This window comes from Homalodisca vitripennis, chromosome 2 (genome assembly GCF_021130785.1).
Source record: "Homalodisca vitripennis isolate AUS2020 chromosome 2, UT_GWSS_2.1, whole genome shotgun sequence".
NCBI lineage: Eukaryota > Metazoa > Arthropoda > Insecta > Hemiptera > Cicadellidae > Homalodisca > Homalodisca vitripennis.
Genome location: NC_060208.1, coordinates 41,360,765 through 41,387,378, shown reverse-complemented (window position 1 = coordinate 41,387,378; position 26,614 = coordinate 41,360,765). Strand labels below are relative to the sequence as shown.

General features: G+C 31.7%; 1 protein-coding gene across 1 annotated transcript in view; it reads left to right on the top strand.

Moving 5' to 3' along the window:
• LOC124355606 (regulating synaptic membrane exocytosis protein 1) overlaps positions 1 to 26,614 on the top strand; it is a 183,284-nt gene that overhangs the window by 111,939 nt on the left and 44,731 nt on the right. The window contains exons 10-13 of the mRNA XM_046806769.1: positions 13,638 to 13,762; positions 19,358 to 19,470; positions 21,307 to 21,386; positions 24,052 to 24,110. Coding sequence (XP_046662725.1) covers positions 13,638 to 13,762; positions 19,358 to 19,470; positions 21,307 to 21,386; positions 24,052 to 24,110 — 377 coding nt within the window. The remainder of the gene's footprint in view (positions 1 to 13,637; positions 13,763 to 19,357; positions 19,471 to 21,306; positions 21,387 to 24,051; positions 24,111 to 26,614) is intronic.

The window sequence follows — 26,614 nt, the reverse complement described above, 5'->3', positions numbered from 1 at the left end:
TAAAAATCGACTTGATTACTGAACAACACTAGTTCGAGAATTGTAACTAGTGTCAAAGGGGCTGACCAGATTGTTAGTTAGAGAATATAAATTAAGAGAATATAACGTTCTTTCAAAGAAGAACCAACTGTATTATTTGCGGTATTAATGCTATTTAATATTTTAAGTTATTTTTAGTCAACATTATTTATTTTAGATATCATTTATAAATTTCCAGTATAGATTGACTTCTTACTGCGGTACTGTATAAGAAAATCAAAATATATATTTTTGGTCATATTCTTATTTCTATTCATTAAAATTTAAAAACACGAATTGCTTTGTTTTACTTTTATATTAAGTACTTATAGTTATTTTGACTTCAATATATTTTTCAAAACATCTAATCAAACAATGTTGTTCTTTATATGATCTATAAAACCCAGTTATAGTCAAAACTAATTTGTCACGTTGTATTCTGGTACAATGTAAATAATTAGAGTATCCTTTCTATAAATCGCTCTTAACTTATTTAATTATAAACGTAGTTGGTATTTATTTACAATGCCTGTGCCCGATCTGTGAAAGTACGTTAATATATTGAACAAATTAATAGTTAGAAAATAAAAATTAAGATAATATAACGTATTTCAAAGAATAAAGAACTTTAGTAGTTACTGTATATTGAGTTTTATCGACAATTACGTTTAACTATTACAAACTCTTTTTATTAAAAATGTGTAGATTGCTGCATATAAAAGCTTCCAATAAAAACAAAAAAATGTTGCAATAAAAATGGCAGAACCAATAATGTTCATACGAATTTAACCAAACCAATCAACGTTTAAAGTCAACCAACCACCGATTAATCTAATCAATATGGCTTTTATTAGAGCACTTTGTGGGCCATACATTTAATATAGGTTTTTAATCTATAGTGTACAGAAAGGTCACACGGTATGGATTTTAATGTTATTAGTAAGTTTTGGACAGTTGAATGCAAACACTTGACAGTCATATTTGCCTTTTAAATCTAAGAACATATGTTTATAACAAGGAAAAGACGTGAACACATAAACAATGTACCAACAACAAGGTAGGAGTAAGCCACACCACGTGTCGTATAACACGCTTCGCTGAAGTTGCTTGCAAAGTTCCAATTATATAGCTGTTTTTGTTCTCGAGATGTCTTTCTGATAGACAGTTTGTATAGGAAAGAATATCTGCCAGCCTACTAAGTGATAGACCTCAATGGCGCCCATTCAGATCCTGTCGATATGCATTCTTCTTCAAACTGATTTTTGTGAACATTCTACAATTTTAAAAAGTAGAAATCTGTAGATTAAATCGTTTTCTGAATATCCTGCGGATAGTTGGGCTACGTAAAGGCTATTCCATAGAGGAACATGTCCACATGAAACACCACATGATGGTGCCTGTAAAATTAGGAATAACGTTACATGTAAAAAGTCCGTAGCTCAATTTGTTCTTGAGGTATCCATCGTAAAATAGACACTCAGTAAGATAGAGGAACAGACAGACACGCATAAGAGGAGTTTTTCTAGAAGCTTTAGTAATATTTAAACGAAGTATACAAAATCTAAATTTATAGCTGAATTAATTCTCAACATTCTCACCTATAGCTGACGCCCACCTCCAAGAAGGGAGATGTTGGTTATATATAAATATATGCACAGGGTGTAACAAAAAGTTTGGGCTGGCTATGCCTTTTCAGATTTCGTGTGTGATTTTAATCTAAAAATTAACAATAACTTTTTTCCAATTTCCACTTCGCTTAGCCGCTAGACGCAATGTTGTAATTTTTTATTGACTAACTCTTATGTTTAAAACAAGTAACCAAATGTGGCACATATGTTCGATTACGTAAGAGAAAAATATAAAAAGATATTGTGTTATTTTCTTTAATATTAACAAAACGTCGTCTGTTGAAAATTTTAAAAGTCAAATAACAAATAATCTGGAGTAGTTATAAAAAATATACTAGAAACAAACTATTTTAAGAATTCTAGTACAATTCCAAAAGTAATATTTTCAACGAAATTCGTCAAGGCATAAGCGAGCACAAGCTGTGATCAACAAACATTTTGTCTTTTTAATAATATATCAAATCTATTTCAAAACCTCTCCTTAGGACACTACCAACCTAGATATTTTGTTACTAGATTATTTTACTAATTCTTGTCTTCAGTTTCCAAAATTAAACAACCTATTTTTTCTTCTAAAAGCCGTCAGGCCACACGCGGCTCGTTTATTCCCAACAAAGCGTCCACGTCACGCTACAGTATTAGTGGCTCAAACCCAAACGGGCAATGTTTACTCCGGGGTGACGTCATGGACAGCTGATGTCTGTTGCTATGGTGACGGTGTACACTGCCGCGTAAATGACCTGAGTCGCGTTCAGTTGGAGACATCTCCATAAGCGTGGGCGTCAAGGCTGGTTGGAGCCGAAGTACTTCATAAATCAATGGAAAATCACTATCGGCTGTGACACAGATTTGTGATTGGAAATAGATATTACAGTTGTAAGAGTCTCTAAACGTAGTATAAGAATTATAGAATTTATTGATGGTATCATGTGTTAAATATTGTTAACGAACCCTTCATAATCTAAACACTTTAATGAGCTAAATCCGGTGCACAGATATCAAATCTAGATGTGAGAGGAAGAAATCCTTGAAAAAATATAAATCTGTAATAAACCAAAACAGGTTATTTAAATGTTTTTAAAATCTGTAATTTTTACAATGAATTCTTTAAAAGATTATTGTACTTTTGAGACCTCTACTCATTTGAAGATTACTATAGGCATCTATATTTAAAATAAAAACATAATAATACTCACTACTAAATGATTATGAAATCTACATGTGCGATGTACACAATAAAATATTCTAAATAATGTATATGTTTAATTATTACACACAAATTACTAGGATGGATAGACTTTAGTAAGTGGCCTACACTCGTGTTTCGGTTGCTTTATCGAATTTTCAGATTGTTTTCATCAAATGAATAATTAGATATTACAATTTATTTTATTTAAAATATGACTTCAACTTATAAGTCGACATGAATTGACATGGAAAAACATATAGCAAATTTAAATTCTAAATTGACAAATGTAATAACACTTTTTTACTTTCTAAGAAAAATATGTAATAATCAATTTATTGAAGTATATTTTTTTCACTTATAAGTAGTAGATTGCATTATGGCATTGTATATTCGGAAGGAGGGGGTACTTATGTTTCAAGTTTAAAACTTTTAATTACAATTCAAAAACACTTTAAATTTATATCGAAACGTAATATTAGAGATCCATGACGCCCTTTATTTAATCAATTAAAAATACTTCCATTGAGATATTTATATGTTTACCAAGTGCTAAATATATTTTATGATGGATATGAGAATTGTGAACTAGGTGGGGAATATTGATTAAAATTGTGAAATCCTGATAATGCATTATTTTCCAAAGCCTAAAAAAGCAGAGTTTAATTTTCAATTGTGATTTTGGCTTTTATTTTAGATAATATTGAAATTTACTTGTAAGTTTTAAGTAAATTATTTCAAATTATTACTTTATATTGTTTGCATACTTATTTGCTTAATTGTTATTATTTTAAATTATGTTATTTGATTTAAAATGTTTTTGTTAATATATATGTATGTATTAATATTGCTTTTTGTCCTGGAAATGTACAGTGCTCTTAAGTATAAAAATGCAGATGTATGCATGTGTGTTTGTTTGAGAGTATGTATGTGAATATGTATGTATGTGTGTAGCCTATGTATTTTTTCTTTTATTACTGTAACACACCTTTGACCGCTATTTTGTTTTTTTATGTTAATATAAATAGTTCGATTTAGAATTTAAGAATAGAGAGTTCATCAAGAAAGTACAATAATAAAACCGATCTAAAATATTAATTTTAAATTCAAGGATATTGCCTTATCGCAAGCTCTCCTTGGAAGAAAGTAAAAAAGTGTATTAGTAGTATAATATTAGTGTTTATATTTTTGTTACAATAACATAATAAGATTTATTTTTAATATTATTATGTGTATTTTGTGTAAAGGTCAGGCTGAGCACGAGATAGGCTTTGTTATATTTTACTTTGTTGTCAAGATCTTTGGTTAAATTTGAAAAGAATAGAGGATTATTTGTTACTTTTGGTTTGAATGTAAAACAAGAAAAATAAGGGAAAGTAACATGTATATATTACTTTCTATAAGAAATAAATTTTCTCTTTTTACTTATAGATAAACTATAATAATGTTTAATTTAAAGAATAAACAATGAGAATTAACTACTCTGAGTATGGCGGTGAATATGAGATTGAAACTTCTTGGCGAACGCTCAGAGAGGTTGAAGAGAGGAATACCGGAAGTCTCTAGCATACCATCTTTGTGATTTTTTTACCACAGGGAAGTGTTCCTGTCTGTGGATAATCCTCTCCTCTATTTCACAAAAGCGTAGCTTACTGCTATCCGGGCAAGATGAAACATTGTAAAGTATTTCTTATACTGGTCTACGTTCAATTTGGTTCTGCTGCTTTTAATGCGTTCGTTAAATTACTTTTGTTATTTTAATTTGTTGCTGTTGCTGTTAATATACTATAATTCTTGTCGTGTACGATTATTATATCAAGGTTGGGTAATATAAAGAATCTTTCGATAATAACAATCGAATAACGAGTGTAGGCCGTTTATTAAAGTTTCCCCAATTAATTATTATATTGATATCAATAACATCGAATATGCATAGTTATTTTTAGTAACATATTTGGTGGGACTCCACTTTTAATGAATTTGAATTAAAATTACATTTCAGCCTAAAAGAATACATACCTCCCTCTTACTGTTTGCTTACTCAATACCATTTATGGCCAGTAACCAGTGACTTATGTGTTGATTAACCGAGCTTATTCTTTAAAGTTTCCTTTCACTAGAAACATTCAGCTCTAGAGGCTAATAACATGTGATAAATTCATAATTCTAAGAGTTGACGGACTCCAGGAGGTGCCCAATCCCTGGATGCCATTGCAAGCATGCCATCTTTAGAGAGTTTTAGTTTGTGGAAGGTTCTTGTCTCTGGTAGATTTAATCCTGTAAAACTTTCCTGCTTTTGCCTTTGAGTCCTTATTATTAGAAGTTTTTCGTTTCTAGAGGTAATGGTAACGAACTCCTAACTTGGAAGTGCCTGGCATGTTGACTATTTTAATTTCTCTAGGTTCCCGAATTCTTGGAATTTCAAAACTTTGGGTGCGAGCTTCCATTACTTCGGGATGTTTCGGCTTACTGGAGGCTTTTCACCTCGTGAAATATTTGGGTTGTCCAAGATTATAATTTCTGGAAGCCTCTACCTCTAGAAGATTCCTGTTTCCTCTAGGACCTATGAAGAATTTTTTTACCTGTCATAACGGATCTGCCCTATCAGATGAATTCACCAATATATGGAAAATCCTAGCATATGGAAAATGATTCTGAAATTTCTCGGACTCCAGACAATTCTGTGTCTAAAAATTCTCAGCCTTTAGAAATTCCCTCTGAATAACAGATTTAAAACTGAAAACTCTCTTTGTTAAATGTCTTATGTAAAACGTTTTAACACGTGGGAATTTTCATAAATATGTATATATGAGTAAATAAATTAATAACTGTTTATAAAAAACTAAAATTAATGTTATTGATTATTTACGTACTAAAGAAACGGAATTACTTTTATTTATGTGATGTAAAAATGTTTGTTACCTTTTAGTTTAAATAGTAGAATATATACTGTAGAAAGTGTTTTTATTTCATTTCAGATTATGCCGGTTTTGGTTAATATCCAACACATATGGTGACTAGACTATATATTTTGGAAACATTTTTATTATGGAGCTGTGCCCTCTACATTTCAATTTGCTCTAACAAAGACCTTGACCTTGCCATTTATGTAAAGTATGTCCAAGACAATGTTTGTAATATCCGGTAGAAATAGGCTCTAATTATGATAAAACATTTATATACAGATATTTTAAACCATTATACCCTTAAACCATATCAATAGCTTGATTATAAATACCTTATATAAAAGTATATAAACTTTCATATAAGGTTATATAAAGTTCTTTTATAGTATATAAAAGATTATAGTTAATTTCATTATCATTAATTCCTTGTGTTAATTTTCGGACTCAAATGGCAAGATATACATTATTGCAAATAATGAAAACTGTTACCTTTTTATAAATTGCCAATATAGATTAATTACTTACAGAGGTACTGTAGGGCCGTTATAATAAAAACAAAATATATTTATTGTCAATATTCTGATTGCTATATTCAGTAAAATGGAAAAACATCAATTACTGATTTTTTTGTGTTGAGTACTTACAGTTATTTTTATTGCAACATACTGTTTTTTTCTAAAATTTAATTGATAAATCAAACACTTTATATGATCAATGTAGCTCAATTATATTCAAAAAATTAATGTTTCACGTTGTGTTCTGGTACATTTTTAAATAAGTAGCGTTTTTTTATAAATCATTGTTAACTTATTCATTTACCATCATACTGGGAATTTAATTTCCGTACCCTATCTGTGAAAGAACTTAAATAGTGCACTAAAAAGGATACGGAGGAGGGAGTAGGCGGCAAAGTATCCCATGTAAATAGAGCCTGTAATTTAGCCACTGGCGTGAGTAAACTCCCCCACCCTGTCGTTTGGCGAACCCCTGAAATCAACCCCGTTCTACACCACCCACACCACCAGTTCTTTGTTTGATAGCCATACCAAACAACATTTAGTATTACTACCCGTTACTTAGAGAGGGAAAATAATAAAAAAACTTTTTTTATTTGCATAAGTAAATTAATAAAATTGGCGTTCCTCTTTATTCAGTTTCCTGTATTAACAAATTGGTAACCGGGTGTCGAACATTTTGCAGCATTAATCTTATAAAACTTAGATTAACGATGGAAATGTCTGAAAACTTGTTATTCTTTCAAATTCTCCATCGTCAGTAATAGAATTTTTAAATTTATGGAATTTTCAATTTTGTCTTGATTGTGTCTTCTGGTACGTCTTGCGACGGGTTCGTAATCTCTATGAACAATGTTGAAACCTATCATTCCAATTTAAAGAGGGTTAGGCTTATACTTTCTTTTCATTTCAAACATTACAATAATTTAACAAATATATTAATTTTATTGAGTTGCAATGAATAGGTTCTTTAATAAGATATGCTTAATTACTTTCGTTACCACTACTAAAGTTTGAATAATTTGATATTATCTTCCATCTAGCACAATGTGTCTGACAGGATGTTATAACATTCTGCATGGATTACCTCGATTTTTATTTCTTGAATAATCGGTACAGGCTACATACAGTCCATAGTTACATATTACATTGTACGTACAGCGTATAATTTTAAATCCTTTTTAGGATATAAATATAATATTTGTTTTGTGTATATAAAATCGTATTATAGCGGAAATATTTTTTTTTTTAAGTTTTGTTTTATTTTTGACTTGTTTTCTTTCCTACAAATCGTCGATAGCTGTAATAATAGTTTATGAAAAGCGAATTCATATTCTACACTTTACTCTCTTACTACTTTAACGCGGTAGGTTTTATCACAAAGGGTTGTCGTGGTATAGTGTAATTATCGTTTGAATGGCTTTGTGAACCTAAAAGCTGTTATTGTGGTCTTTATTTAATATTAGAAAACTCAAAAGAAGTATTTTTATAATGAAGATACAAATTTAATGTATCGTTAACGTAACAAAAACCACATCAACGATGAAAAATGTCCAAAGTTATTCTTTCAAACTGTATATCGTAAATAATAAAAATAATTTAGTGCAGTTTACAAGTGTTTTTTTTTACGAAAAATAAAAATCTGAACTGTTATACTAACAATAAATTCATTTATTAACAGCGATTCCACATTCTACACTATACACTTCACTCATCAGCAGGGTTTCACTTTGTATTTTAGTTTTTTATTTTTATGTTTCTCATAAATCTACCACTTTTTAACAACTTTTTTTATGATCTCTTTTAACAATTGTCAGAAGAAATTTAGTTAAGAATTAGCTAATTTAGTTTAGTTAAACTTAAAATTATATTATTTTTTGCATCACATATTTTTTACTCACATTACGTCTTTTTTTTAAGCATACACCGCAGAATATATTTCTCGAATGATTATTAGACCTCGTATTAAACCTAGTTAGTCACAAGTTTTGAGTAACTTAGTAGTATTCAGAGCTAAAAAAATGCCTTGTGAGAAAGTCTCTAAATACTCAGCTTGTTCCTGTCGAATCTGCATTGTAAAGTCTACCTCCTCGTAGTATTTTTAGGCTATATGATGTTTAGGCTTAACATTTGAATGAGATACTACAAAATATCTAGTGTGAGAGTTTCATAATACAGTAAAAATCCAATGATCCGGCATCCAGTAGTTCGGCACGTTTGGTAATCCGGCACGCTTTTTGGAAAAAGTTACATTTTTTTGCACGATGCAAAACATCAATTGTTTATACGCAACCATGTTTCTCGTTCGTAGTGAGCATAGCGTTTAGGCGGGACAGGAGAAGAGGCTAGGGGTCATATTCGGGTGATATCGATTGCACTCGAGTCACTTGACTGACCATGGCCGTCAGCTGTCAGTCTATGAGACCAGTTGCACTTTCGTATTTTCGTAACTCAATTTATTCTAGTAGCAGTATGTCAATTCCATGGATAATGTGCAGCACAGGTTTGTCATGGAAGGATGGCTCTAAACGACTGACGTCTTGCCACCGCCTTCTAGAGATAGGCAAGCAGTGTATAGAGAGGGTGGCAGTGACAGTAAGGTACGGGGCAGTGATGAACCTTGATCGTGATATGGCCCATTTTTTTATGCGTAGACTAAGCATTGTAAATAGACCGTTTAAAGAAATTAGGTTTTATAGAACCACATTAAAGTTAAGTTTGAATAATAAAAACGAGTTTTACTATCATTGTTTTTTTTTATTTATTACGTCTACATTATTTCTGTGATATACATCCAATAATCCGGCATATTTGATTATCCGGCATACCTCAAGTCCTGACCGTGCCAGATTAACGGAAGTCTACTGTAATGGATATAGAAGAATACCGTTAAATCCTACACATTTTGGTTTTTGACAAGTTGGAGAGCGATGTACTCAATACACATTGAGTAATACTAATTTATTTATTTAAACTCAATATAAGGCAAAATGTATAATAATCGAAACTCCTCTTTTGTTCTGTCTTCAATTGCAGTGTTCAGAAAATTACATCGTGTTTTCTTGTAACCCCTAAAGCCTTGGTTTACACAGCAGTTGAAAATGCAACTGAAACGTTTAGAGGTTTTAAGAACAAGGTCCTTTAGTTGCAAACCGAATTCATGTTTTCACTAGTTGTCGGTAAAATACTAAAAATTCGCTTGAAACTCACGTCCACAAAAAACTGTATTTTTTACTTCTCTCTGTCTCCTTGCGTCTGCGCAGTTTTCTTCTCCGGGAAGGGCTAACTGCCAAGTTGTAACGGTCTCAGCAATCTCGGGCCCTACTGGAAATATCAAATTTCAAAGTGACGCTTGCTGTTTTCAAAATACTGTATTATAAATTCTGTCATCTGTACTCAATTCTGCTGGCAGTGGATAAATTATATATAATAATATCAACCCTGTTCAGATCTGCTTAAATTGCACTGCCACGATGTCTGGTACATACAACGGCAAATATTTGTTCATTTGTCTTATGGTTAACTGTGATGGCAACAAGAGAGTATCATAATTATTAAATTTGTAAAAAAAATTAAACTCGATTTTAACTCATGTGACATTTATACACATTTAGCCTAACTATATAAACTAAAACAACTCCATTTTATGGTGACTTGGTGTATAGATGTTTATTATCTTGTGTTGGTGTTTGTTGTACCACACTGATATAAAACCAAATGGAATGAACAAAAATGTTCATGTATCGTGTGGTAAGATATATGGGGAAAGATTTTATCTATAGCCCTGATATTTTCCACATTTTATTTCTACATAGACAAAGAGTTCCACCATGGCCCAAGTCTAAATGTGGAATTTGACAGTCGTTGAAGTCTGTCACACAGTAGGTATACACAGTTCTCTTTTGTTTGTCGTGGGATGCACAACGTTTTTTTCCGTATGCCGGTCGATCTATTTATAAACGGTATAAGTAAATTAGCTGTAAACTTGACATTTACATTGAACCTCAGTGAAGAATGGCATTCTACCCTGTAGTTAAAAACTTTTTAGTTGCAAGCTGTTGCGTAACGTGGTTAAAATCAACAACAAGCATTTTCACTGAACGATGGCAAATGTCCGGAAAAATCCTGTTTCCTTCACAATCCTTCCATCGTCAAAAATAGCTTTCAAACAAAGAACAAGCATTGATTTTATTTTGAATACAGCTTTACTACATATGTTTTACCTCAAAATAAGACACCTATTAGGTCAATTTAAAAGTAAACTATTATTCTCACAAATCAATGACGTCATATAATACTTTTTATTACACAAAGAGATCTTGTGTAAGGCATGTTCTTAGAAACAGTTATAAACCGATTTGGTAATAGATATTAAATCCTAGAAGTAGAACAGTCAAGCTCAAGTTATAAGGAACAGATGTAAAGGTTTCCTCTTATCCGTCAGTACATTTTCTTTGAGTAACTTTGAAACCTGTCTCATCTGCTTTAGACTCGTCTGGATCTCAATAAACAGAGACAAATTGGTTTCCTTGTTCGAGATCCGAATGTGCAGTACAACTATGTAAATATCTCCTGTGATGGCCAACGAACGAATGAAGTAAAATAGTGTTTTTTTAAAGATTTTTTATATTTATCTCATTATTTATGGTGTATTATATGCGCATTCTATACCGTACAGTATTATTATGCTGTGTGTGTTGTAATTGTATGAGGTAAAAACGTTTTTAATTTATGATGTGTGATTAGTTAATATAACTATGAATTTATCCACGCTATTTTTGTAATACCCAAGCAAAACTGGACTAAACGAAGATTCTCGTAAAAGTGTCAGACAGCCAGATTTGATACTCAATTCGGAAATTGTGTTGTATAAACTAGCGGAGTATTAAACAGAACGCCCAACCCTCCCCCTTCAGAACTGTGTAGGAAGATAATGAAATTATGCGACAGTCTTTGTGTCTCATTTATTTACTAATAACTTCAACACTATATTAAATTGTTCTTTCTATATTTTTAGTCAACTACCTCTTGGTGTACATATTTTCCTTATCATCCCTCAAATTTCGTTCCTACAGGACAAAAGATTACAAACTTGACCGTAGACAGGATGTATAATCTGTAATATGTATATATCAAATCTGGAACCAAATTTGGCTACAGTTAATGGCAGTTGGAAAAAGAATATTCTGTTCTATCCAGGTAACATTTAGGTACATACGCGTAGTTGGCACTGATATAAGGGATCCAGTTTTGTGTTTATAAATAAACAATATAGATAATTAGGAAGTGAATGCTTTGTCTAATTCTAAGTAATGCCATATACTATAAAATACTTCGATTTGTTGTTGAAATTGAATATATTTTTTTTAATTTGTCAAAAATGGAAACATTGAATTTTGAACTATTATTAGCTGAGTTTTAGAGAAGCCTAACACTGTTAGGGCTAGAAAAATTTCATTTCTGTTTTTCTGTCTGTCTATATGCATTATATCTCGAAAATGAACTAACCTATAGACTTTTATATGAGGATTACGGATAATGGTGAATGTCACTCAATGTGATTTGGCTGAGCATTAGCTTATACTTTTACATTGGTCCTATGGGTAACCATGATGGTAACAATAAAGTAGCAGAATTAATAAATTTGTAAACTAACAAAGGAAACTTATAAGACGTTTTAACATTTGTCTTTAAGAACACGTAGCCTAGCCATCCCAACAAATAGAACTTCGGTTTAATGTGACTTTGTGGTAAATTCAAATTATTTTACACTGATATGAAGCTCAATTTAATGAACTATAGAATCTTAATGTATCTGAATGAAAATCATGTAGTAAGATATATCGAAAAGGACTTTATATGAAAATTTTACATTTTGTATGAAATTTAATTTCTACAAAATGAGTCCTATGATGCGTCATTTTCGTGTTATCCTCTTTTTTATGATTTCCTGTATGCCTATCTATATGCAGGACATCTAGGGAATGAAATGAGCAATAATTGGTACTTTCTTCAGACCTGCGAAGCTTGCTATGACACGTGGTATGCCGTACTTCTATCTTGTATTTGTTTAAAAACTTATTTTCTCGTTGCCATCCTTGATACCCTTAAGACCAATGTAAACAAATTCGTTAACCTTCAGCCTAATCGCATGGAGTGAAATACAACATTATCGATTTAAATGTGTTCTTCATATATAAACTAGCAGACCCGGCAAACTAAAAGAAATTCGCTAACCATCAGCCAAATCCCATGGAGCGAAATACACCATCACCAAAATAAGCGTGTTCCTTATATAGAAATTAAGCTTCATACATAATTTCAAGTCTTTCGTCAGTTCGTTTACGCGTAATTGTGTGGACAAACAGACAGAAATTAAATTTGTCCAGCCCGACGAGTGATAGTCTTCGCTAATACTCAGCCAATAAAATATATAACACACAACAAGCACGTCTATTGTTTAAATTAACTCAGATTTTGTTTTGGTTATTTGAACTCAGGAAACTAAAGCAAATGTAAATTAATTATTCCATTTGCTTTTTTGCATCCACTTACTATAAAATATATATATATATATATATATATATATATATATATATATATATATATATATATATATATATTGTACTAACATGAATTTTGCTTATTAAATCTGGTCTTATATCTTCAGATGAAATAAACTCTCAACATTGATAGAAATTTATTTTTCAAATGTTATTAATTAAGTTTGTAAATTTTCATTAAAAATACACCCGCGATAAATGTTCATGAAAAGTATATTACTTTACACTGTTTGTGAGGAGAATGATTACATCAAACATTCAATAGATGAGAGAAGAACACTTTTTAAAATTAATTAAGCAGTTACTGAATTTTTTTTAAATCGTTCCACCTTCCACAAAAACGTCCATTATGTGGTAATGCTAGAAGATTTCAGGATTTTCACGTGTTTGTTTTTGGAAGGTAAGGGAAATCTGTACCTGAAAACTAACTAATTATTTAAACAAACTATAATCATCAAAATAACTTTCTCTGTTGGACCCTATATAAAATTATTATAGGTTTTCTATCAAATCCTATGATCTACTCTTCAAATTACTTCCAGCGAAGAGTGCTTTTTGTCTTTCTGACCTAGTGATATTCCGGTTGGTAATTCCTTCTACTCAAGCAAAGAAATTCTGATCCTCCCTTGCCAGCAAGACTCTTCGTCTGCCCTATCAGCACAACACTAAAAAGTTCCTATAATATTTGTATTATTATTTTCACATTCTTTAGCAAATAAGTGGTGGTCTCTTTTTTTGGTTCAGGATAACTCCATAAGAGACAATGTTAGCAGTCTAAGTGTGAACATTCAGCGTATAAACGTAGAGTATGCATGTTACAGCGCGAGGATTCGGCATGCGAGTGGTCGGCGGGAAGACGGGGGCTGATGGAAGATTGTTCGCCTACATCGTCTGGACCGTGCCGGGAGGGCCGGCCGAGAAAGGGGGTCTTCAGCAAGGCGACAAAGTAAGTTTCATTAGAGTAGGATCATAATGATCACTCAACTATATTGCCTCCTTTATTTGTTTGTCTCTCTTTAGATACATGAGTTCCTTGAAAAACAAACTTACAATCTTATCATTTTCTCAAGTTGTAAACACTTACAACTTACATTCATATTTATTGGAACAATTTGTTGTAGAAATAGACTCTAAATGTTTATCAGGAGCTATTACTATAAAATGTGCTAATGAAAATCGTTATACTAATTAATTTAAGGTAATCCAGTTTTATCCAATAAAAGTCAACCCTCAGTTAGCCAACAAAATATACATGTATGTATATATATTTTACAGTTGTTAGAGTTTAGATTGGGTTCATTTATTTTGTGGGACCTATCAACTGTTTAAATTATAGTGGAAAATTCCTTGTATCTATACCAAAACTAAATGTAACTTTACACTGGGATTAAAATAGAGGATTTAGAAAATGTCAAAACGTGACAGGTTTAAAGATTTTAAATGTTCTTGTATTATTATGATTAACAAAATTTATTTTAGGAACTCGTCTTTTCTCTTTCCATATATTTCTTCTCAAGACCTAGACATTTGTTATGTCTCTCCTCACTTTGTTTTAAAATATTTAAAACTGTGTTGTCCCCTGAGTCCAATATTCTTTGATGCAAGCAATTTATAAATACGAGTATATATACAAGTTCGGTTGCTCCGCAGTTGTTTAAAGTCGTTTCTAAAACATCGTTGTGCACTCAATTGTGGACCTGATGAGACAATGAAAACATATATTGATCTATATCACACTTAGAGTCTCGGTGTCTCTGATATGAAAACGATGCAAAAGTTTGTTTTGAGATTCTTCGTTGCTGACTTTTTTGGATCTCTTCAGACAAACATGATTCCGGATTGCAAGTCTCAATGACAGTGTCAGATACCAAACGCTGGAGGAAAATTAACAGGAGATTAACACAACATTCATATACCCCTAGTGATAATAGTTCAGCTAGCCGTCTCTGGTACAGGCAGAAACACAGAAAACCTCCCCGTCTTCGAATATGACATCACTGAGATAGTACCCACAATCTCTCTTCATGATTGCTGTACCAGAGGATCTCGGCAGGAGATTGACCCAACCCCAACTCCTACCGTTACCTATCCTGGATATCTTGACACTCCGAAATCTGCGTAGAAACTTTAGAAAGGATTGATCGCAATGTTGATTTAACAGCGAAAAGCTATAGTTACTGTTGCCAGTATAAACTACTGGATGCCTCAAATGAGATCTTGATTCATTGAGTCAAACCTACTTGATAAGAGCCAAGCAAATCTCCAGACGGACGCTTATTCCAGATTCCAAAAGACAAGTCTGTGTCATCGTCAGATTTCATACACTACACTAAGCGGACGATAAAAAGGAGCTGAACTCAAAAATTCACGTTGAATCAATCCTCCTACCATACCAACGTCATGTGAAAGACCCATTTGGTATTACTTATTTTTCTTGCCGGTTCAAGATTGTGGTAGTTTTATGTTAAAGTATTATACATTAATCGATTGTAAGTAAATATGTTTACAAACGTAATTTCTTATTAATTGTAACCAAATAGATATCACGCTTTACGAGTAAATGCATATGCTTGTAATAATTTTTCTCTTATACGGTTACAAAATTATGGAGATTTTAAATATGTGAAAGTGGCTACAATTACAGTAACAATATGCTAACACAGAGTTACTGCTTATCCTATTACACATCTCAACTAACAAAGCATCTTCAGTTTGATATTTGGAGATGATGGCTACATTTTGAATCTACTTACGCCACAGCCGGAAGGGATATTTTTAATGTGAGAGTTAGCATTCGATCGTATGCCTAAATTATATAACGATAATTTTATATAATTATATATATATATATATACGTATATAATTATATAAAATTTGAGATAATGATCCAGTTACATTCTTTACCCGCTCTGTACACAAAAAATGCAGCTGGGCTAATTGAGCTAATACTTATCAGCGCATTCATTGGACTAAGTTCTAAGAAAGAATAAGTTGTTTATCTATTGGTTCAAAACTTGGTAGTATAAGAGACAGAACAGATTGTTTTGTAACCAAAACTTTTATAATTCGATGATAAATATTCCAATTGGCTTTCTTTAAATCGTTTTATAGAGATATAGAGACAGAAAAATATTTCTTAGAATCATTTCAGACGAAATTATATACACTTTCTGTAAAAACATTTTATACTTTCGTAGTATAAACGTTTTCCACTCATTTAACGCCGATCGCGCATACACAAAATATCAAACAATATTTCACTTATTGTTAAAAATCAAAACTAGTTTTTGGTGTTATTACAAGCTGAAACATACAATGCCTAAAATGCAATAGAGTTATTTTAAAAATCTGTATTTTATTTCTTAAACAAACATATTTTGAGGTTTTTACAATTATACTGAAAATCCGCAAGCGGTTTGGAATGACAAAATACATTCCGTTACTGGATTTATGACGCCAAACTATTCATCCTAATTAAATAAGTTCCAGTCAAATAAAAGGCCCTTTATATGTACTGATTTGTCTTCAGTCCATTATATGGCATATTTTGTGCTCGTGAGTTATAAGAGCTGCTTCAGATATGGACAGTCACTTGCAATGTGTTTATTTCATATATGGGAACAAAACAGACCGTTTTTGCAGAGATCGAATCAGCTTACGCAGTCCATCTTATCGTTTTCACAAATCATTTCCATATTTTATTCACTATTTGTGGTTAAAAATGGAATTCGACGATGAAACTCGAAGTTTTAATGCTTTATATAACAATGCACAATTTTTTTTTTAATTGGATAGTTCGACTCTTAGTTATACATAGTTATTGGTAAGAAACATTAGGTTGTTCAAACACTTTTATAAATAGCATCTAACGACTTTGACACAGCCCTCAACTTTCATACTTATAAGCTTTAACATAAATCATATTTTTCTTTAGAGCACTCGAACGCGTCAAACTCCTCAAAATGAGAATTGGTCAAATTGTCTTACATTTCAGGTGAAAATTGAAGTAAACCAGTTATTTATTAGGGAATACGAGAAGTAAATTGGAGTCGAGTTAATTTTAACCCTTATAGGATTCGTAATCTAATTTTGGTGGTAACGGTAAACACTGATTAGAACCACAGCTAGCCAGCAACTGCCCGCTAACTGCGTAACATCGGAATTCTGTGGATTTTACCGTCAGTCAATTTGTGGTTAATCGCAGTGACGTAACTAGGACTTGGCTTTGGCTTTGGAGGTGACGAGTGACTCTGATTGAAAAGCACACCACATTGGGGGGTGTATAATAAATCTCAATAAAAAAATTAGATAGGCTTAATTCAATGTAAGACATGTATCTCAAACGAGTTTGATTTGCTGTATGCTGATAAAATTGAATACTTTTGGGGGACTGTTGTCTGCCCCTCATCCTTCACTCTTTGTTACACTACTGGGATAGCGTAAGGCCTACATTAGATGAAGTTTCTACGTTAATTATAAATTAAATAAAGTATAAAAATCTATGTTTCTTGCTATAACATATTTGACTGTGAAATAATAGTATAGTGAAATCACAGTCAAATTAATTCTGTTATTATTTTACATTATCCATCGTCAGTAATACTGTTTAAAGAAAGAACAAATCATACGCTATTCAGTAGAATAAATTCTCAACGTTAAAATTGTATTTAAATGTTAAAGTTAACAGATATGTTGTAAAATACAATTCAGTCTATCACCGCCTTTGGTGCGAGCGAATGTGTTGTTCAGTGCGCTTGTTTTATACAGTGATACGGTTGGTACTTATAATCACTGGACCCTAAGGTATATGCTTGGGTTTTTTAAGTACTGGTTTCATCACCCTATAATCAATAGTCTTTTGCATGCTTAACCTTAAGCCTTGGGGTTTTTTGATACATGAAGAAGAGAATAGAGTCTATTCTCGAAACAAAGAATTTTATTTGAGTATCATACTACGATGTCCGATAACCTGTTGACTTACCAAATTAAAACAGTAAACTGTAACATCTACTCTTATCAGACATAATGTTACAAAAAACCTGTCTTCTAACTGCTATCCTGGTAAGTATAAAATCCCCTGGCTATATTCATACGAGGGTAAAAATGGGTCATCTGGAAAACAACGTATCTTAACCATATCAATATGAAAAAAAGTAGGTCCATTTTATTAAGGAAAGTGATGTGTATTTTAACTGGCCATATTGCTATCGAAAGTTATAGATCCAATGATTGGCACTGATACTAAATAAATTGGTAGATATCTTATCTTATCATGTTGTTGCCCAAATGGTAATGTTTTATATAATGAGTGGTATCCAGATTGACTACAGAAGTGTGGAAAATTACAAACTTATTGCCTAAATTAGCAATGATATTTTGTTGTCTACTATTTTAACAAAGAACTGATAAAAGAATGGTGGTTTTTCTAATTGAGCAATTATTTAGAGTGTAATGCTTTTTCATGCCTCGCTAATGGATATACTATAATAATATATGTTTACATATTTTGCACCTAAATACATAATGCTACCAGGTAGGTTTAGCTGGCCAGAAACTAATGTACAAGTTATTTCCCTTGGATTTAAATTAGATTGATTAAGATAGGGACAGGGTATTATGCATCAAATAGAGAATCAAATTCATGTACATCTTATACTGCTGTGATCAGGTTTAACCATTTATAGCTAAGTATCACTTCAATCCAAATAAAGAGACTCTCTATCAGTCAATCTGTTTCTTAGAGTAGTCTCTCCTCATGCTTAAACCTTCATGCCAAAGAAGAATATAAGAACAAATAATACCGATTCTTAGCTATCAGAGAATATATAATAAAAATGAAACTGCTTCCACTTCTTGATTTAAAACATGAGGAACCAACATGACGTAATCATGATCGCTTGGGTATATAAATAAAGCACGTTGTGTGGCAAGCCCCAGTGGAGATGACTCGGACCATTTCGCTGTTCTTCCGGTCAAACTAGTGAATAAATTTTTGCTGAAGAATGATGAATCCTAAAATTGTATCCCTTATTGTACTGATTATTTTTAGTTGTTTTAAAGTGGTTGCTCATATAACGTAATATAACGTAATACACTATGCTATATTTTTATGCTGTTTAAAAGTACATAACTTTAACAGGAACATTAGTTTCTGTAAATTTAATCGCTATATATTATAATTTGGAGGAATACAAGTATAATAATCATTTCCGTATTTTCTTTATGATTGCATTTCTTAATTATGTCCTATCATAAAAATGTTTTCTTTCGTCTATTTCTTTGCAGAACCGTCCAAAATAACTTAATATTTTCAAGGACAAGGTATGATTTCTGCTAAAGTATGGTGCACTGTATGGTGCATTAGAAGCAAATAACAGAAAGTATTAGCCCCTCTCTATAAAAGATGCCTGTTCATTTCATAATTGTTCCAACATTTCACGTACTTTAATAACCAATGTGTGTGTCATACTTTTACAAATGTTGCATATAAGAATAAACAACAGTTTTTAGAAGAATATTACCATGTTTTCTGGCGTTGCAGGTGTTAGAGTGGGGAGGAGTGTCTCTCACAGATAGAAGTTTCGAGGAGGTCTGTACCATAATGGACAGGACCGGAGACATGGTAGAACTACTGGTAGAGCATGGCATGGATCTGTAAGTTTCCTAAGGTTTTTTTTTATACTTTTTATTTTTTTTTTTTTAAGAAATCAATATTTGTCAGAAATACTAAATTTAATTACAGAAAAAGTAGTTAGCGTGGTGCAGTTGGTGGGTTTAGGTTGAGATATATTTATCTGAAATGTTTATTAAGTTTTAGTCACAACCGTTTAAGAGCCATTCCCAAAATAGAGAAACATTAAATTTTTTTATTCTAATTTTTACGATTGTAGGAAGTATAATTAAGGGCGTCCTTAAATCAGGCCCAAAGAAGAATGGCTGGAGATAAAGATGTGGGTTTTACGGTACGTATATGAAAGGTGTGTAGATTTAATTACAGTTAATTAATAAAAATGGTATCTCCTTAAATAATATTTCATTCAAAACATGTAACTTTTGTAAACTATTTGTTATTAAACTTTCATTTTCAAAAGTCAAATTATCACTGAAAACAATTCCTGTCCAATTTTCATTCTTTAAGTTCCTATATCTATTCATTCGTGGGGTTATATATATATTTTTCAGGGATGTCATCTAAAAGGGCTCTGACTTTAAAATTGTATCAAGTTAACCGAATCAAATGCGAATGTACCATCTAAAACCTTTGTATAAAAATCCTTATTTACATTTTTTTAATGGAAAATATATATTTAGACAGTACTACACCACTTATACATAAAATTTGTTTAATGTCTTAATCTTCATTTTGACCTGAGCACTTAGCTCTTGAGTCAAGGGAGAGTAGAATGATAAGTGTCTCACTGCTCTCACATCATTCCCTAGCGTACTACACATAGAGATTATTGTCTCTCAACGATGCTATTGTTATGTTCAGTTATCAATACCATATCTTCAGATGTACCTTACTGATATTTTGTAACTAACTCTTGTATGAACTTCATTTTCATCATGGATGGTGTATGGGGCAAGTTTTAAGTTTTTTGCTGTTATCTATCTAAAACGATAATTGGTAGAACAAATAAAATATACGATATACTACAATAAGTTAATACACTAAAACTATAAAATATTTCATCGGTTTCATGTATGCCATACATTTAAAATGCGTTGTGGCCTACACAGCTTGGCCTAAATGCTGCAGTTTTTATTAAAATAAATAAAAGTAAATTTTAGACTTTAGAAATTTAATATTTTATTTAAAAATATTTACACGATGTTTTTGCATCTCGATATATTTGTAAATGTCTTTAATCTTTCAATCATTGCTCATCTAATATTGAGGTATGTTATAAGTATTTTTAAATTACACCTGTCAATGGAACAAAAATCCCTATTGACAGGTTGGAATACATGATTTCTCTTCCTCGGTGATCAGAAATATGTGAAGAGTTGTAGAAACTACTTTGAGGCCAACCAATGATACCATTCCCCCCAATAATATAACCTAAGATTAGTAAAGATCAAAAATCAAAACTTAGGACTAATATGAAATATTCCCCAAACTAAATACACTAAACAAAATCGAGATTATAAGTCTATATAAATTTTAATGTTCACTAGCACTAGGTGTTTAATAAAGAAAGTAATGTGTTGTATATAATAACTATTTTTAGTTCATTCATTCTTGTTTCAATTAGTGAGAAATTCAGTCATTGAATATGCGTTTTTATATGTATATAACAAAACTGTACCTTTTATATAGCTGTGATTACATATAAATGCAACATTACTGCATTCATAAATAGTTATTTAACTATATAAACTCGAGTTAATCGTGTTTACACACAAGATTATTATTATATTATATATAATATATTATATTATCACACAAGATTGTCTTGAAAACAATTCAATCTAATTTCCATGTTACAGTCGAATGTGTGACTTGTTGGATGAGCCGATCCCCTCAAACGCCAGGAAAAACTCTGGAGAAGGTTTAGGTCTTCAGTTAGGTAAGTATCCGGAATAACATCACATTGACGTTCTTGCTACTTAGGCTAAAATAATACTTGACTCTGACTTGTGGTATGTTATTTCCTATGTGATCGATAAAACCCTGGTTGCCTTCGACTCCACTCCATGCAGCTAAACTTCAGTAGCGGTGGTTTAATGCAACTCTTCTCTCCCTCGATAGTCAAATAACTCATGGAGAGCCAGTTGCCCAGTGGTCTAAGACGTCGGACTTTGGATCTGAATTAGAGATAGCGCAGGTTCAGATCCTGTCTGTAGACGTTGCACATTTTATCAGTACCACCGACCTTGTACTGTATCAACTGTTATTATTTTCTTTGATAAGATCCTGAATAAAAAATTGTATTATAATAATTTAAACTTACTGCTTCATTTTATGTTATAAATTGTATTGAAAAGCCATAGCAGAGTTAATGCCTTAACACTGTTGAATGTTTGGAATAAAAATACATTTTGTTCATTAAACGGCAAGTTGCTTTCCGCAACTTTTATTTTGGATCCTTTTTTGCAAGGCTCAGATGATAAGCCCTAAATCTTACCGCAGATTATAAAAAGTACAATAACTTATTATTTTTAATTTTGATTTACGTCATCAATATGCCACAGAAAAAACAAAAGTTATTCTTCTGTTGTATTTATCCCACAGCTAGGCCTCATCAGAATTCCCAAACGGACGTGAATCGTTAAATTCTACAAAAACAACAACCTTATAAACCAATTCAGTGGCAAGTAAGAAAAGTATATTTCTGTTCGCGTTTAAGGCAACTTGTAAAATAGTTACCTAACTTATCATCAAAGAAAGAACTTTCAACTTTCTCAAGTACCGCTGGAATTTCAAGCCTCGCCCTCTCTTCAGTCTCTATTACAAAATATTTCAAGTTTATATTTCATTTAGTTCTGCGACCATATATCTTTATATACGTCTTAATAATATATGTAAGTAGTGCAGCCTTTCACGATACTACCAGAATATAATATTCTCAATAGTGGCTAAATCAGCTGTTAGTTAGATTTTGTTATTAAAAGCTACATCCACTTTAAAATATGACAGATTTGTAATAAGTACTAAAAATATGAACTGTTAATGTAATTTTACACAATTCATAAAGCAACAGTACTTTGCTAACAGTATCTACAGATAAAAACAAAACACATGCTAGATGTTTTACATTAAGATAAAGAATATTCACTAAAACCTTGGATTATTATAAGAAAATACATAATTTGTGATATTGATTTAGAAGTACTTATTTTATTGTTTATCGCTATAAAAGTGTTCAGAACGCGTGGAAAATGTATCTTTCCAGTGCTCGTCTGTTTAGAAAGCTCACCTAACGAGTCACACTTTAAACACGACTCTCACTAGTAAAAACCCATTTTTCCGCTCTAGGTGTGAAATATATTCTTTTACAGTATGTGTTTCAACAGTTTCACATCACGTGTTAATTAATGTACGAGATAAATCTTTCGGAATGGTCTCGCAACATCATTATTTACTTGTATTTATTGTGCTTGTATATTTTGTAAAAAAAATCTTACCTGTACATTTGAAAATAAGTACCGAGTCCATCGTGTGAAGTGGATATCCAATATATATTTTTAGAAATTTATATATATATTACTATACAGGGTATTCTGTTAAAGTGTTCCAATGTGTGTGTATATATGTGAAGTCTTTTTCTTTTATTGTTTAAAGAAGGCTCTGCGCATTTATTTTCTGCATACAGTATATATATATATATATATATATATATATATATATATATATATATATTTATATATATATATATATATAAAACATATAGTTTAATCGTTTATATTATGTACATATATATATATATATATATATATATATATATATATATATATATACAGGGCCGTGCGCAGAATTTTATTTAGTGGGGGTTCTATACTTATTTTATAGAAACTTAAATAAGTAATAGATTAAAAATTAATACGTATGGAAAATGAGTTTATTATAAAAATTGTAAAACTACATACTTTTAATACATTTGTAACTCATTCTCTAAACAAAGTAAAAACTTTTTTCAAATAAAAACATATGTGATCTACTCTTTCAATAAGTTGATGCGTCGAGGCGTCGAGGTACAGAAAAAAATTCATCTAATACTGAGTTCACATCTACTTCAATGTCTCGATGAAATGTTCAGTGATGCCAATCCGTTCAATCGATTTTCACTCATGGTAGAACGCAAATAATTTTTCTACCTGCGTAATGTTGAGAAAGAGCGTTCAATATTTGCGCGCGCATGCGCGTAAACTGACGGCGCAATAGAGCACAATTAAACTGATGTATGGAAACAATATGATATATCCCAATCTTCAAGGGGGGGGTTTGAACCCCCAAACCCCCCCCCCTATGCGGTTATAATTATAATATATATAATATTATATATATATATATATATATATATATATATATATATATATATATATATAAAGTAGAAACCCGGGTGCTGGTCCGGGATGAGATAGTTCTTTTGTTCATATATACATGATGTATTTAAAATCTATCCTTATAATATCATACCTCTTATATTAAATATAAATTGGAAGAGATGAAAAAACTACTATGTTATTTAACCCTAAGAGAGACGTCTCAATTCAATATGTTTTCTGTTGCAGAAAGTGATATCGACAAGTCACCGGCATCTCCTACTAGAAGAAAATTGCCCAAAACCCCGGTATAGGTCTAATCGTGCACTTTTATAGCTTTTGCATGCAGTTACCTTTCTCTTCTTTCAACTTTCTTTCTCTTTCGCTTTTTTCATCCAATTAAACTCCTCATAAAGTTTTGCTCCTCTACCTTCCCTTATTTGCTTTTCATCACTACCTTTAAATCTCGGATAAATTAGATTATGCTGAGTAGAAACATGTTTTAAAAATACCAAAAGTATACATTTTCTCAGCTCTCAAAATTAAAATGTTCTGTTTATTATCTACAAACTTTATTAGGTACATTTATATAACAAACATAGTGAAGATTAGTTGTGATTTCTGAAAGGTCCCAATTTTCTGTTACAAACAATTATACATGGAAATGCAACTAAATACGTTTTTAAAAAGTTCACTACTCTAAAAAAGGATCTATTGTACTTGAGCTTTGTTTTTAATGAATATTCGTAGAACTCTCCTTCATTTAATGATCAATTGTTGTCTTCAAGCCTTGTTCAAAGAAAGAAATGGCTTTATCTTCTTTCCAGACTCCACTGTTTTGGTACAAAAGTGTTTCAATTAATCGTGTTTTTATTTTAAAAATTCTGTATTTTCCTCATTTAACAATATACTTCTGTTCTTGTTTCACAATGAATTGTAAGGTTACGTAAAATAGTTGAATTATTTTCAAGCTAATCCTCTCTTTGTTTATGCTTGCGCGTAGATTCATCGCATTTAAATTGGTTTATCAACTCTCATAATAAGAAAGTACATGGCTAACAGCATATTGATGATAATTAAATTATGGCCACTTAATATGGGCTTACGTAGAGATAAACTTTGGCATTTTCAAAGCTCCATATAAAATATTATGTTATCGAATTTCTCAACTGAGTAGTTTAACTGTAGGTTTTATAATTTCTCTTAGTAATAAATGCATGTGCTTAAGGCACGGGTGGTACCGGTTTAGGTACTCCCTCACAGTCTCACAAGATGAAATATTTTTAAAAGACTATTTCTTTTTTACCTCTAAAAGATATTTTTACAACTATTTGATATGGTAATATAAAACCTAAAACATAAAATCAACCAATAAAGACCTACAGTATAAATATGTATAGAGTTTCTACAGATGTACACGACTAAAATATAATATTCGCCTTTGCTTTATACGAGTATATACATATTTTAAAACACTGGTTTTGTTGAGACGTAGCTAAAGCAGATCATACAAAATTTCCTCCTCTTAAATTTTAGGAACATTTAATGTGTTTTAGGATTAAAACACATTATTTAAAGTCAAGCTATCAACAGCTATCGCAATATACTGTAATCTATTGTTATCAAGTTGTTTTCACATAAACGTTATTAATCTATGGTAAAAGTAACAATTACGTTTAGCGACACTATACTCATTTCAAATACTATGTAAATACCCATGTTATTATTTTACAAGAACCTTTCAAAATGTATACCCTGTATTTATGGTGCCATATGTCATTAGTGAATAATTTGCTTGGTTCTTGTCAAATAGGTTCGACTCATTGAACCAAAATCTCATTTTAGTCGTCCATTATTTTATACTGGCAACAGTAACTTTAGCTTTTCGGCGTTAAATTGGCTTATCATCGTAGCGATTAATCCTAAGAATTTCTACGCGGCTTTCGGATTGACAGGATATCCAGGATAGGTAACGGTAGGAGTTGGGGTTGGGTCAATCTCCTGCCGAGATCCTCTGGTACAGCAATCATGAAGAGAGATTGTGGGTACTATTTAAGGCAGACTTCCTCTGTTTCCGCCTGTATCAGAGACGGCTAGCTAAACCTTTAACACTAGAGGTATTCTATCGCCTCGGACACTCATTAGTGTCGTTGTTCGTTCACTTATGACAAGAAGCTGAGAAAACTCTAGTTTCACTTAGCTCTTAAAGGACATTTGTGCTTGCTTCCATAGTGACAGGACATTCAGGATTAGTAAGCTTGGCGGTAACGGTCGTATCATGTCGAGATCTCAAGTAACATCTCGACTGCTGGAGCACAATTTCAGCCATGCCCTCCTGGTACAAGGGAAGGCTAGTTTCAACATTGTCAAAGAGGGCAAGCAGTACCTCCTCATGTGTGTATTTTGAAATGTTACACTAATAGAGCCACATCCATCCAATAGTCATCCATCCAGAAAAATAAATCTGTAAAACAGTCATTCTCATCCCATTATTTTATATTTGCAATTATTTGTGAGTCGCTCCTGGACATCCATCTGTTTACCCAGGTTTGGGTATAAGGGACGCGGTTTTTGCTCTGTCCCGGTTTGTTTTGTCTGGCAGGTTCAGACTAAACTTTTCAGGGGTTGGGATTGAAGTTGATAGACTGGCGCCTGCCTTTCTTAACACTCATCATTATACCCTATCGCAAGGCAGAATAGTATCTGTAACAATAACAACATCTGTAACCTATAACAGTAGGTAACTAATATAAATAGGAAAATTTAGTAAAGGAAATTTATTTGCCTGTAAAACAATGTCTTTGCTCTAACA